Genomic DNA, 14704 nt, shown 5'->3' with positions numbered 1-14704 from the left:
CGTCTCCCTCCCGATTGAAAACCCCAACCGCGCCCTCCGTCGCCAGCCCGCTCCGCGCGCACTCCGCACCTCAGAATTTGACTTCAGCACTGCGCCTCCTCTGAGGGTCCGTATGCGTTTCTCTTTCCTCCTAGTTGTAGGACTTCCACTCAGCCCGTGTTCCTGTGGTTCTGGGTGGTGTCCGTTCCGTCTTTTAGTTTCACTTTTGAAGTGGTTGTTCAAGGCAGCAAACTCCAGCGTTAACCTATGCCACCATCTTGGTTCCCCGACCCTGTTCTTCAGGCTCATATCCTTTTACCATATACTTGAGTATGTATCTCTAAAAGATAAGAAAAGACTCTTTTGACATAACCATAGCAATATCACTATTGCATCTAAGAATTAGAATTATTCTTTAATGTACTTGAATATTCAATCAATTTTTTCAATGTTCTAATTGTTTCACAATTGTTTTTAGAATTCATTGCAATGGGTTATATGACCTTTAAGTCTTATTTAATTTATAGGTTCCCCTCCATTCCTGCCTCCCCTTTAGTTTATTTTTAGGAAATTGAGTCACTTGTTCTGTAGAGTTTCTCTCAATTTAGATGTTGCTGGTTGCATCCTCATGGTGTAGTTTCACAGGTTCCTCTGTCTTCTGTATTTCCTTTAAGTTAGTATTTAGCTCTAGAGACTTGGTCACAGACAGGTTTGGTTTTTCCTTTTGGCAAGTCCACTTCATGGAGGGCGTGTGTTCTTCCATCAGGACACTTAATATTTGCTTGTCTCTTCATGATGCCAACCATTACTTATGCTTTCATCCATGAGAGGGTGCAAAATAATGATGGTGAAATTCTATCGTTCTTTCATCACTTATTATTTGGGAAACTCTTACAGAAAGAAACTTCCCTCTTCTACTATTTAGTTATCCAGTGGTACAGTTTATGTAGGAAGGCAGGAAAAATGTAATTTTTAAATTATGTGTGTGTATGTGTGTATATATATATATATCTTAGCAATAAATCTAAAAAAGGGCATGTCAGTTTCATGAAGAAACGATAAAATTGTATTAAAATAAATAAAAATAGACCTGAATACATACAGTTTTCCATATAATGCTATATATAATGTTCATACTAGTAGATAGGAAGATTTACTATCATAAAGATGACAATTCTCCCTAAATTAGTCCATAAATTCAATGCAATGCCAATTTTTTAAAAATATTTTTTTATTGCCGAAACCGGTTTGGCTCAGTGGATAGAGCGTCGGCCTGCGGACTAAAAGGTCCCAGGTTCGATTCCGGTCAAGGGCATGTACCTGGGTTGCGGGCACATCCCCAGTAGTGGATGTGCAGGAGGCAGCTGATCTTAAAATATATTTTATTGATTTTTCACAGAGAGGAACGGAGAGGGATAGAGAGTCAGAAACATCGATGAGAGAGAAACATCGATCAGCTGCCTCCTGCACATCTCACACTGGGGACTGAGCCTGCAACCTGGGCATGTGCCCTGACTGGGAACCAAACCGTGACCTCCTGGTTCACAGATCGATGCTCAACCACTGAGCCACACAAATTGGCGGGGCTCAATTCCAATTTTTAAAAATGCCCCAATAGGGTGTTTGGTGGAACATGGTAAGTTGATCCCGAAAGTCATAAAGAGGAGTCAAAAATGCCAAGACGATTTTGAAAAGTGGAAGAGTTTGCTCAACAAAATATTAAAATTTACTTTAAAGCTAAATGATATTGCTTAGAGACAGACAGAAGAGTATAGAGAATTGGGGGGGGGTGCACGCACATATGGCAAAAGTGGCATTTAAAACAGTGGGGAAAGAAAGGGCTGTCTCCAGGGACCAGGATGCTCTGTTCCTAAAGGGAGGGCCCCTCACCTGACCTGCTTCAGGGATAACACGGAGGTGGGAGTCCTTTCTGTACCCGCTGTTTCTCAGGGTCCTTCAGCTTAAAATACTCAATACGCCAAGGTGACATAGTTTGGAATAGCATGTTTTGAACCCTGTCAACTGGTAAGTACCACGTTGAAGAAAATGGTTATCTCTGGGGGAGAGAGTGAGGGAAGTGACATTGTATGTGATAGCATGAAGTCTTGAACTGTTTGTTTATTTATTTATTTATTAGTTTGGGGAAAATGTGAATCAAATATGGCGAAATGTTAAGATTTCACAAAGTTAGGTGCTGAGTACATGGGTAATCATGATGCAGTATTTTTTCTATACTCTGCATTCTTAAAATATTTTACAGATTTTTTAATACAGTGAGAAGTTGTAAATGTAATTCAAAATACTGCCTTGGTTATTTCAGTACTTCCTAAATATCAGGTTATTTTATTAGAGAGAGAAAAAAAAATCACCTTGCTGTGGTTCCCATCCCAAAACGGACGGGGTTTCGATTCTAATCAAAATGGTGAGATGACACCGGTGTAGAACCTCAGCTCTTGGTCAATACAAACGCGCCCTCTGCTGGTCCTGTCATGCCCTGTTCAGAATAGCTGTGGGGAGCAGTGGCTGTCCAATGACACAGCTTTTTTTGAGCCAGCCATGCTAACGAAAGACACCCTCACAGAATTCCCGTTATCACGAAAATACTATAATCAGCTGTCATGCTCTGTTAATATTACATGCTATTCAAGACAAAATAAATTCCAAGATTCCACTTCAGTCAACTTCTCAGTGTCCTCAACGACCTTGTGCATTCAGTTTTGTCCCCACTCCAAAGCCTGCAGGTTGGTGTATACGCCGCCCTTAAGGTGTGGGAATGGCAGAAGGAAGCCCAAGTTGGAAAGAGGCTCTGGGGTGGGGGGCACTGGAACAACAATTGAACACGGAAAGATAGATTAACTGTATTATTAAGAGACTGATGCTGGCAGGGTGACTTTTTCTTTTCAAATCTTTCATTAAATTATAATACCTTTAAATAAAATTAAAAGAAATAAATTAATTCGTGCAAGCATCTATTGCTCAAAGAGAATGAGAAAAATACGGGGATTGAATATTAGAGTCCGACCTTCAAAAAGATTTTTAGTTTTAGTTTTGTTTTGTTTGCTGTTAACATCCATCTTCCCCACCAGACCCTGAGGCCAGGGTGTGTGTCCGTCCTACTCACCACTATATTCCCAGCACCTAACACAATGCCAGCAGGTAGTAAATATTTCAAAAGTGACATGTTTGGTTTTAGTCATTTATAGTACATCCATATGATGAAATGCTGTGCTGCTATTAAAGTCATTTTTAAGAATACTTATGATACAGGAAAGTATAATAACATAGAAGTACATTAAAATTATGTATACACTATTTATCAATTCTATTAAAATGTTAGTGTATAATTCGTATATGTACGTGAAAATAAATATGCCAAATTCTCTGCAGCAGCTGTATCAGGGCAGAGTGATTATGGGTGAGGTACTTGTTGTTGTTGTTATTTACCAGGTGCCAGCGCTGTTTTAAGCACTTTATTGTATTAATATATATTTTGTTAGGCTTTTAGCGGCTTTATCCAGGGACGATTAACATACATAAATGGGACCTACTTAAATTGTACAATTAGATAGGTTTTGTTGTGTTCAATATTACGATTTATTTTTTTCCTGCAAAGATCTTTTTTTAAAAAAATATATTTTATTGATTTCTTACAGAAAGGAAGGGAAAGGGATAGTTAGAAACATCGATGAGCGAGAAACATCGATCAGCTGCCTCCTGCACAATTCCTACTGGGGATGTGCCTGCAACCAAGGTACATGCACTTGGCCGGAATCGAACCTGTGACCTTTCGGTCCGCAGACCGACGCTCTATCCACTGAGCCAACCCAGTTAGGGCTCCTGCAAAGTTCTTAATGCACAATGGGGGGAAAGGGAGACATATGTAACACAACAATAAAGATTTTTTTTTAAAGATTTTAATGCAGTCAACTTTGCTTTTTCTTAGATTTTAATTTTGTATAATTACAAAATTGGCTGTCATTGAAACATTAAACATAGCTATGATTTTGAGTTTTCCCATTTTATGAGGATATAGACTTACAACACTGTATTAGTTTAAGGTGAATAACATAATGATTTGATATATGTATAGATTGCAAAGTGATTATCACAATAAGTTTAGTTAGCATACATCAGCTCATATAGTTAACAATTTTTTTCTCGTGAGGAGAACTTTTGAGACTTACTACGTAAGTTTTGATATATGTATACACCCATGAAATCACTCACCACAATCGAGATAAAACATTTATCACTCCCAAACATTTCCTCATGCCCACCCCTTCAGCCACCCTCATCCCCAGACAATCACTGATCTGCTTTCTGTCACTATAGATTCATTTACTTTTCTAGAATTTTATGCAAATGGAATCATACCATATGTACTCTTTTTTGTCTTGTTTCTTCCACCACATAGTTCTTTTGAAATCCATCCATGTTGTTGAGTGTATCACTATTTCATTCCTTCTTACTGCGGAGGAGTATTGCATTGTATATACACACCAGTTTGTTCATCATTCCCCTGTTGATGGACATATGGGCTGTTTCAAGTTTTCAATTATTACAAATGAACTATTACTATGCACATTTGTGTACAGGTCTTTGTATGAACATAGGCTTTCATTTCTGTTGGATAAAATACCTGAAAGTATAATGGGTAGATGACATGATATATATAATATTTAATTTCTTTTTTTAAATATATTTCTTTATTGATTTCAGAGAGGAAGGAAGAGGGAGAGAGAGACAGAAACATCCATAATAAGAGAGAATCATTGATTGGCTGCCTCCTGCATGCCCCCTACTGGGGATCGAGCCCACAACCCGGGCATGTGCCCTTGGCCAGAATCGAACCTGGGACCCTTCAGTCCACAGGCCAACACTCTATCCACTGAGCCAAACCAGCTAGGGTTAATATTTAATTTCTTAAGAAACTGTCAAACTATTTTCCTAAGTGGTTGTATCATTTTACAATCCAGCCAGCAGTGTATGAGAATTCCAGTTCCTCCGTGTCCTTGTCAACTCTTGTGTAGTCGGTCTTTTTCATTTTAGTCATTCTAATAGTTATGTGTGTATGGGGGGGGGGGGGGTTCTTCTTTATGCTTTTTTGTGTTTTCCAAATTTTTGCAATAACCATCATTTAAAAATTGTTTATAGTAACTAAAATAAAAGCTAGCCGATTGTCCAATATCAAGTCTTAATCTAGAGAGTCTTCTCATTTTAAAAGAGCTACACAGTATGGTCTTTGGTGTCCCCAGCGAAGAGTACCAACTGTGTGACCTGCATGAGCCTTCCTCCTACAACAACATTTGTGTGTTTTTTAATCAATTTCCTTTTCAATGTTATCACCACACAAGGTTTTAAGAAAAATATAAGTACACACAAACCTTCCAATCTATTTTTTTCTATTTTCTCCTCCAGACCTTATTCATCTACATACATATTTTACATAATTCTAACATACTGTAGTTTATATTGTCATTGTATAATATCTTCCATACTGCTCATTTATCTTACAACCATAATTTTAAATGTCAAATTACTGCATCATAAATTACTTCCCCAATCTCCCATTGTTGAGCTGTTTTTAATTTTTTACTATTAATAATAAAGTTGTAATAAATAAGTCGGTACAAAAGGCTATTTCCTCCTTTGAATTATTTTCTTATGATAAATACCCAGGAGTGAGATTCCTAATCAAAGACCAGACATTTCTCTGGTTCTTGATGCATACTTTCCCAAAGGGTCTTACTGATTTTAATGTCATGGCCAGCACTGATTTCTGCAGTATTTGCTAATTTCCTAGGTACAACTTCTCTCACTGTTCTAATTTGCATGCTGATGACTGCTTACCAGGTAGACATTTTCCCATGTTTGGGATCACTGACTGTTGTCCTTTGCTGATGAAGGATGCTCTCTGTTTTCACAGACCCAGAGCCCAGGACTGTGACCCCGGACCCTCTCAGTGCTCCCTGGGCTGAAAACATCCAGAGGCCGGAGGCAGACACTGTCCAAAAGGCGTAAGTGTTCAAAGTTGGAATGACGTGGACTTCTCTGCTTTTATTTTGTTTTTAATATATATTTTATGGATTTCGGAGAGGAAGGGAGAGGGAGAGAGAGATAGAAACAACAATGATGAGAGAAAATCATTGATTGGCTGCCTCCTGCACACCCCACACTGGGGATGGAGCCTGCAACCCTGGGCATGTGCCCTGACCTGGAATCAAACCATGACCTCCTGGTTGACACTTAACCACTGACCCTCACTGGCCGGGCTTGTTTATTTTCTTAATTCAGAAAAATACCATCGAAAGAGAGGGAGAGAGAGAGAGAGAGAGAACAAAAAAATTGTTTAATCAGGAGGAAAGGAAAAAAGAATACCAACACTCCACAAAAGTCATTATAGACAGTGTGATTAAAGAGCAGACTTTCAGGCTTGATACAGAGATTCCTGAATGTGGAAGGGAAAAAGCAACACGGTCAGGTTTGCGGTTCTCATTTACAGCATACCTGTTCCTCAGGGAAAATAAATGTTTTCCCAGACCTAAATTCTAAAGGATACCTCTGTGGGTTTTTATAGAGTGACATTGAATGATTTAAAGACTCATATATTTACAGGAAAATTCCATTTACCTCATTGGACAAATATTTCTGAAGTTTCTATAGTAAGGCCCTGTGCTAGCACAGCACAATAAATATAATACTGATGTACCTACAAAAGAAAGTGCCCAGAGCCAGGCCTGGCACACAGTAGCTGTAGCTGCGCTGTTCCTGAAATCCATGTGGCTGTTTCTAATGACCTTTTCACCCAGAGAAAATAAGTCAGTTGTCCACAAGGCACACTGTCGGTGACAACAATTCTATTGGGGCTCAAACTAACACAGCACTTGACCTTTTAGTGACTGAATTTGACCAAGAATAGAATTCCAAGGGCATGAAGGAATGGATGGGTAGTTGCATCTTCTTATGCGATCTTTCTTAAAGGTCACCTTATTTTTCAGCTATGCCTCTGGTAGAAGAAATTTCAGTTACATAATCTGATGTCATTCAATTGAGGATGTAAACATGCAATCCCAAAGAGGCAAACTATTTTCCCTGCTACCTAAGTTTTAGAATTGAGCCTGAGACAATCCCAAAAGGGAAGACCAAACTTTCTCATCTTCCTTATTCAGGCTAAGTGTGTGAAATGCCCACCAAGTGTGTGAAATGGCCAGGTGTGTGAAATGGTTGAGTGTGGGAAATGGCCAGGTGTGTGAAATGGCCAGGTGTGTGAAATGGCCAGGTGTGTGAAATGGTCAAGTGTTTGAAATGCCCACCAAGTGTGAGAAATGGCCAGGTGTGTGAAATGGCCAGGTATGTGAAATGGTGAGTGTGGGAAATGGCCAAGTGTGTGAAATGGCCAGGTGTGTGAAATGGTCAAGTGTTTGAAATGCCCACCAAGTGTGAGAAATGGCCAGGTGTGTGAAATGGTCGAGTGTGTGAAGTGGCCAGGTGTGTGAAATGGTCAAGTGTGGGAAATGCCCACCAAGTGTGAGAAATGGCCAAGTGTATGAAATGCCCACCAAGTGTGAGAAATGGCCAGGTATGTGAAATGACAGAGCACAGGTGCTCAGTCAATGTTCACATTCTCTCTTCCTTGTCTGCCAGAGTTTTCTCTTTAGTTTGGTCCTGTTCGTTTGTTTTTTTCAAAGGGGCAAAGATGATGACATATTCCATCTGCACAGAAGCCTCGCAGAACCTGGGCCTGAGTCCCCAGGGAGGTTGGGTCCTGTCGACACACCTCTTCTTCCAAAGAAAAAAGAAGGGAAGACGAAACCAAGATTGTCCAAGCAGCAAACACCAGCCAGCATCAGTCGTGTGAGTGTAAAGACCTAGGAGCTTGGTCACAAAGCCCCACCTGGTTCATGCTCCCAGCAGGGCTCCCGCCATCGCTGTGTAGATTTCTTACTATATAAAGGCACCTGACAAAGCCAGCGAATTGGAGCTGAAATCCAGTCTTTGGCCTGCTCACCATGTCCTGCCCCTCAGCACTGGGCTGCATCCCCCTGAAGGACAGAGTGCCTGTTTCTAATTCCTACAAAGGTACTAAAAGGAAACTTCCGTTTTCCTACGCCTACACCACCTCTGACACCAAATGTGTGGGGGTTCTCCTCACAACAACCAATTCTCCAGCTCTCGAGGACACCAACTGGGTGTCCTACGCCTCAATTCTGACACTAACTACCCGGAGTTCGTGCAGGCCCAACACACTCAGGGCTCAGTCCCACAGACTGCCCCCACTTCAGATGTCAATCACGAGTCTCAGGTGGTTGCCTATGCTTCTGACCAACAAGCTTTAGCTAGGGGATTCTCACCCTCCCGTCCCAACGGTTTGATAATGTGCTAGAATGGCTCACAAAACTCAGGGAAACCTTTACTTTTGCTATTACTGATTTATTACAAAGCTTATGATAAAGGACACAAGTGAATAGCCAGATGAAGAAATGCATAGGGCAAAGTCCAGAATGGTCCCAACTGCAGGAGCTTCTTTCCCATGGAGTTTGGGGTCTGCCACCCTCCCCGCATGTGGATGTGTCCACAACCCAGCAGCTCTCTGAACTCCTTTGGTTGGAGGCTTCATTACACAGACGTGGTGGATTACATCATTGGCGAAGGGCGATTAACTCAAACTCCAGCCCTTCTCTCCCCTCTGCGGTTGGGGGTGTGGGGCTAAAAGGTCCAACCCTCTAATCACCTGGTTGCTTCTCTTGGCAACCAGTTCCCCCCTCCTTAGGGACTTTCCAAAAGTCTCCTCATTTACATAATCTCAGGTGTTGTTGAAAGGAGCCTGGTATGAATAACAAAACATACTCCCTTTATGCTCCAGAAATTACAGGTTTTAGGAGCTTTGTGCCACGGACTGAGGATGGAAGGCCAAATGTATATTTCTTATTATGTCACCGTATCATAGGTGCTGAGTGGGTAGCTAAGACCCTGCTCTGCCATTCTCTCTTAGAAGGAACCTCCATGTTGCTCCAGCCTACGGGGAAAGTTTAAGGCTTCCTGGAAGTGAGCAAATGATGCAGCAGTGAATAAAGCTGGCTTTGATTTAAACCACTTAGCCAGTAATCGTGGCAACAGCCATCTATCAAAGGTGAAAACTGCTTCACTTTGATCCTGCTCTGTAGACCATGATTTAGCATCAAAAAAAGGGGGCAGATCATAAAATACACTCTATTCCTCTTTTCTCCTGTGAAATTATACCTCGTAGTTGAAAATCAAAGGCCGAACCTTAGGCTCCACACTCTCCAAGACCTGCTCTTCTGCTTCATCTGGAACCCACACGCATTCCATTCAAAGCCATTCCATCTTGTTCAACATAATCTTCCTTTGATTTTCCGCCCCCCTTTCCTACGTGTATCATGGTCCCTGAATCATAGTCCCTTTCCTTACATGTTCACCTTCAGGAGGAGATGGAGTCGATTGACAATGTCAAGAGAAAGAAAAGAACTAAGACAGACAAGTCTAAGGTGCCCAATGGGGAGAGAGAAGGAAAGGTCCACATAGAAACGAAGACTGTTGTTGGTAAGTGAGTGTGCTGGGGGCTGGGAGTTGTCATTGATAATCAGTGTGGATCCTATGGAACCAATTCTGTTTTGAGTCTCCTAGACCACCACGGCTATGACGGTGTTGTCATATCAATATCTCAGTAGACAGGGGCAGAGGAAACTGGCCTTGCCTAGAGACCTGTGATCACTGAGAGAGAGAATGATAATAATATGAGCACCTCTTTTCTGAGTACCCACTGTATTAGGAGCTCTGCATACATGATATCATACCACCCCCACATCTTGATAAAAATATTATATACTATTCTACATTATTCACACATAGAACAACTACTATTATATCATGTTGTGTTGAAGCTGAGAGAGTTTGGGTGACTGGCGTAAGATCAAACAGATCCAACAGTATCATGGTCGACCCAGGGCCTGACCCTGCCATTTGATTCCAAACACATGCCATGACCATGGCCTCATGACCTAATAACTAAATCATCATCTGAAAAGTGGGCAGGGAGAGCATCTGAGAAGGGAAAGGATGCAACCAGCTCGGAGTGATTACCCAGCGACCATTTTTCTTACGAGGAATTCACATTCCTGTGCTTCCAAAGACTTCTGGGTTTTTTTTAGCTTAAAAACTGCTCCTGTTCCTCTCTGGCCACCTGATTCAGAATGCCCTCCAAACAAATCAAAGGGTATAAGAAGGGATGGCATTAAATAGTCTCCTGGGCCAGATTTATTTTCAAGATTTGCTTTTTTAAAGTCTTGGTGAGTCCATGTTGTTGTAGCCCATGGCTTGGATGGCAGTGGCAGGAGTGGAAGAAGGAAATACTTGTGAGCCCCAGAGGTGAACTGAGGAAGAGTCCTTGGAGCCAGGAAGGCTTAAACTTTGCCAGGTTACAAAGCTGCCATCTCAAGCCAGCCTCTGGAGGCGTGACCACCCAGCTGTGTCCACAGGCCTCCCCTCTGGAGGTCTTGCCCCCACCATTGGTCAGGGTGAAACTGAACATTTTTAGTAGCAAGATTGCTGTATTACAGTTGATCCAAGTAGAATAAGGCAGTGTCTCAAAGGGTAGCCTGTGTACTACCCTTCTTAAAACACTTGGCGTGGTTGTTAGAATGCAGATTCCTACCAAATCAGACTCTAGGAGTAGGAATCAGGAATCTGCATCCTATGAGATTCCATTGCACACTGGCGTGAAAAAGTTACTGGAAGCTTGGTTGGTGTGGTTCAGTGGTTGAGCATCGACCTATGAACCAGGAGGCCATGGTTTGATTCTCAGTCAGGGCACATGCCCAGGTTGTGGGCTCCATCCCCAATGGAGCATGCAGGAGGCAGCCAATCAACGATTCTCTCTTATCAATGATGTTTCTATCTCTCGGATGACATGCAAATTTGTGAAGTGTTCCATATTAAATATTAGTTAATATACACTGAGTGGCCAGATTATTATGACCACCCCATCAATACTTCGTTGGGCCACCTTTTGCCTTCAATACTGCGATGATTCTTCTTGGCACTGACTCCACGAGATGTTGAAAGGTGATGCGAGGAATCTGACACCATGCCTGATGAAGAGCACTGTCCAGTTCTGTGAGATTTGATGGTTGTAGAACCAGCTGCCTGATGGCTTTTTAACTTCGTCCCACAAATGCTCAATTGGATTGAGATCTGGTGATTGTGGGGGCCACCTAAGCAAGGTAAAGTCTCCCTCATGTTCTTGAAACCACTCCTGCACAATACGAGCACCGTGGCATGGCGCATTGTCTTGTTGGAAGAAGCCATTTCCAATGGGATACACCATCAACATGATAGGATGAACCTGATCAGCAACGATACTTAGGTATGTTGTGCTATTCAGATGTTTATAATGATCTGGCCCTCTAGAAACGTCAGTGCGAAATTATAGCTAATTTGCCTACAAACATCAGGTGGTCATAATAATCTGGCCACTCAGTGTGTGTGTGTGTATTTGTTTTAAGTTACTGAAAAGGATGCATAGAGATCACGTTTACTTAGCCACACCTCTGTCCCTGACTCTTCTCACCCAGGAAAGTCTAAGGACCCAAAGGCTAAAAAGAAACCAGAGCTAATTCCCAAAGGAAAACAATCAGGTGTCAAAAGGAAAAGGACACAGAAGGAAAGGAGCCGGGATGCAGCAGCGGAGCTGAGGGGGCCTGATGTCTCTGACGCCCAGGGAACAGAAGAAGGCACCCCAGACGGAGGTTTCCCTCCTTCGGGCTTTGATGGAGAGGAGTCGGGGCTTTTCCCCAGAGCGGACGCTCAGGAGAGCCAGGTTTCCATAGACGAAAGATCACCGCCCACCCCGACTGTGACTGTCACAGGAAACACGGACTCGGAAGAAGACAGCAGCCACGGGGATCCTCCGAAGGTAGGACCCAACGTCGCTCTGGCCAGAGGGACTTCTGTCCTCACTGGTGCAACGGAGAGGTGGGGAAACTGCCCACATTCTACTGCCGTTACAGAAACGGCTCGACTGCAGAATGGTTTACTTACTAGGCTTTGGTGCCTACTGACTTTCTGAAGAAGCCAGACCTGGCCAAAATCATAGGGTGGCAAAGGCCCTCTGCAATGATGCATTCTGAGGATCCCCAACTTCCAGGGCATGTACCCCCACCTTAAAGAGCAGGAAGTTGGCACAGAGCCATCTGTAAGGGGTACAGGCCTCACAGTTACAAGGAAAGGTGGGTTCAGGCCATCAGAGCCCAGCACATATTCTTGACTTGGCCTGAAGCTCACACCTTGCTTGCCTCCAAAGGCGATAGATACACCTCCTTTCTAGTATGCTTTTCAGTGGCCCACAGCTGGCCCACAGGCGGCTCCCACACCTGCCTTTACAAGGTACTTTTGCATGTAAGAGCCACTTTGTTCCAGGGGCCTTGATTCCAATGTCAAGTATTTAAGAGAAAAACTGAGTATAAGGAAAATTACCCTTGAAAATCCCTGCAATTAACCAAAAGTAATACCTTCCAGGTACATCTCTCAATAAGACCAAAACAGCCAATTTTTCCTCAGCTATTTCTTCCACTGAGGTGAAAGTGCTGAACTGCATTTAAAAATACTATACCCCCCCAAAACTTTCTTTAAACTCTACAAAAACACCCAGTTGAACCCCTGTGGTTAAACTTGCCTACATTACATGCATATGGTACAACTCTGCTGAATCTCTTCTGATCTTTACAGCCACACTTTTAGGTATGATTAGTTCCACTTTACAGACCTAGAAACTGAGGCTTGAAGGAGCTAAAAGTCTGTTGCCAGGATTATACAACCATTGAGTAGTAGAGCCAAGGCTTAAACCCAGGTCCTTTGACTCCAAAATCAGAACTCTTGTCACTATTTTAAATTATTATGTATTTATTTTATGGCCCATGGTCTTCCAAAAAGGATTTCAGAAAGATGTTTGCTTTATAGGTCTTAGTCCTCCCAGCTGCCTAGGTTACAGAATTCCGCTCTACACAGCAGATGGAAATTTCAAACTGTGTGCAGAACTTTTCTGGGCCTGCTGGAATATCAGAATTTCTTAGATTTTTTTTGTCAACCCGTAGCTCCATGCTGCCTCTGCAAAGGCTAAAAAGCGAGGAAGTTTCACCCCAAGTTGGATACACATGGAAGAGTTAGTTGCCTTTCCAGCTTCCCCTCATGGGCATGTTTCTGACAAAAGGGCAGCAGGGAGAAAAAGAACCTTTCATGGAAAAAGTGGGTTTGTCTGGAATGAAATGTGAGTCTGACCCATCTATACCTAAGACTGTCCCTGGTGAATAGCCTTTATCTAGAATCTGGGGTACTCAGCCCTGGCTTCATCAGAGACGCTCTTTAAAACCCTAAATATGATCATTTCATTGAATTGGGTGGGGCCTTGGTCTCAGGTAATTTTTCAAACCTCCTCAGGTGATTCTATTGTGCAGCTGGGGGTGAGAAGGCTAGACATACAAACATTCTGTGCCAAACATAATGTTGACACTTTCACTATCCAGTTAATCCCAATCATGGCCCCAAGAGAAAGATGGTATCAAAGAAATGAAGCTGTGGTCTCCAAATCTTGAAGCAAGCAAGAGAGAGACTTGCACCCAGGTCAGTCCGGTCCCAGAGCCCACGCTGGTGGCAGCAGTGTATGCACCTGAGGTCAGAGTGTGGACACAACTTAATGACTCCATCTCAGAACGGAGACGACCTCATCTGGGGCAGAGGGGGCTGGCTGCTGAAACAAGCTCCCCGGAGTCCTTCGCACTAAGAACTCTCTGGTTCCTTAGGCGCTCCTGGCCAAGAGGGAGCAGGAGAAAGCTCTCCGGGACAGGCAGCGAGCAGAAAGGGCGGAGATGAGACGGCTGGAGGTAGAGAGGAAGAGAAGGGAGCAGGAGGAGCAGAGGCGGCTCCGGCAGGAGCAGCTGCAGCGGGCAGAGAAGATGGAGGAGGAGCTGGAGCTGGAGCAGCGCCGCCGCGCAGAGGAGATCCGGTGGGTCCAGCCGCAGCCCGAGGCCATGGCCACGTTAGGAAGCAGAAGGAAGAGGCCATGTTAAGGGTTGAAGTTGGTTCTGCAGCTCATGCCCCGAAGTAAAGCAGCGTGTCTCATTTTGCTCTATCCTCAGCTAGGCTAGGAATAACCTGGACCAAAGAAAACGTGCAGCGTGTGTGTTGGTCGTTAGGGGTTACTGCAGGGCCCCGGGGCCTTCCAGGCACGGCTCTGCGATTCAGTCAAGAAAACATTTGTTGAGCTCTGCCCACGTTGTCTGCTTTACACTAGACCTGTTCATGGGCCTTGACTCACTCCGTTCAATCTTCATAGCAGCCCTGTGAGATGGGAGTTTTAAAATCCGTGTTATGCAAGTGGGAAAGGAAGTTCTGGGAACTGAAGGCCCTCGCCCCAGAGCACAGAGCTGTGCTGAAACAGCCAGGCTTCTAGTTCCAGGCCCGTTTTGCTTCCCCTGGGGAAAACCGAGTCTCCTCTGAGGCGGGTGTTCCACGTGGCCTGCAGCGCCTGCGAGGATGCCCGTTTTTCCTGCCATTTCCCTGATCCTCTTGTGTTCTCTCAGCTTGAGGAAACAGAAACAAGAGGAGGAGCGGCAGCGGCAGGAGGAGGGGAGAGAGCAGTGGCTGCAGCGGCAGGCGGCCCAGGAGAGGGCCCGGCAGCAGCAGGAGGCGTCCCAGAGGAGGCTGCAAGCGC

General features: G+C 43.7%; 1 protein-coding gene across 1 annotated transcript in view; it reads left to right on the top strand.

Annotated features, from left to right (window-relative positions):
* Positions 1-14704, top strand: part of KIAA2012 (KIAA2012 ortholog) — a 95627-nt gene that overhangs the window by 75748 nt on the left and 5175 nt on the right. The window contains 6 exon segments of the mRNA XM_015559093.1: positions 5906-5996; positions 7668-7833; positions 9423-9540; positions 11571-11911; positions 13794-13996; positions 14574-14696. Coding sequence (XP_015414579.1) covers positions 5906-5996; positions 7668-7833; positions 9423-9540; positions 11571-11911; positions 13794-13996; positions 14574-14696 — 1042 coding nt within the window.

Source organism: Myotis davidii, unplaced genomic scaffold, assembly GCF_000327345.1.
Source record: "Myotis davidii unplaced genomic scaffold, ASM32734v1 scaffold914, whole genome shotgun sequence".
NCBI classification, from domain to species: domain Eukaryota; kingdom Metazoa; phylum Chordata; class Mammalia; order Chiroptera; family Vespertilionidae; genus Myotis; species Myotis davidii.
The sequence above is the reverse complement of the archived record's forward strand: the minus strand, read 5'-3'. Positions and strand labels throughout refer to the sequence as shown.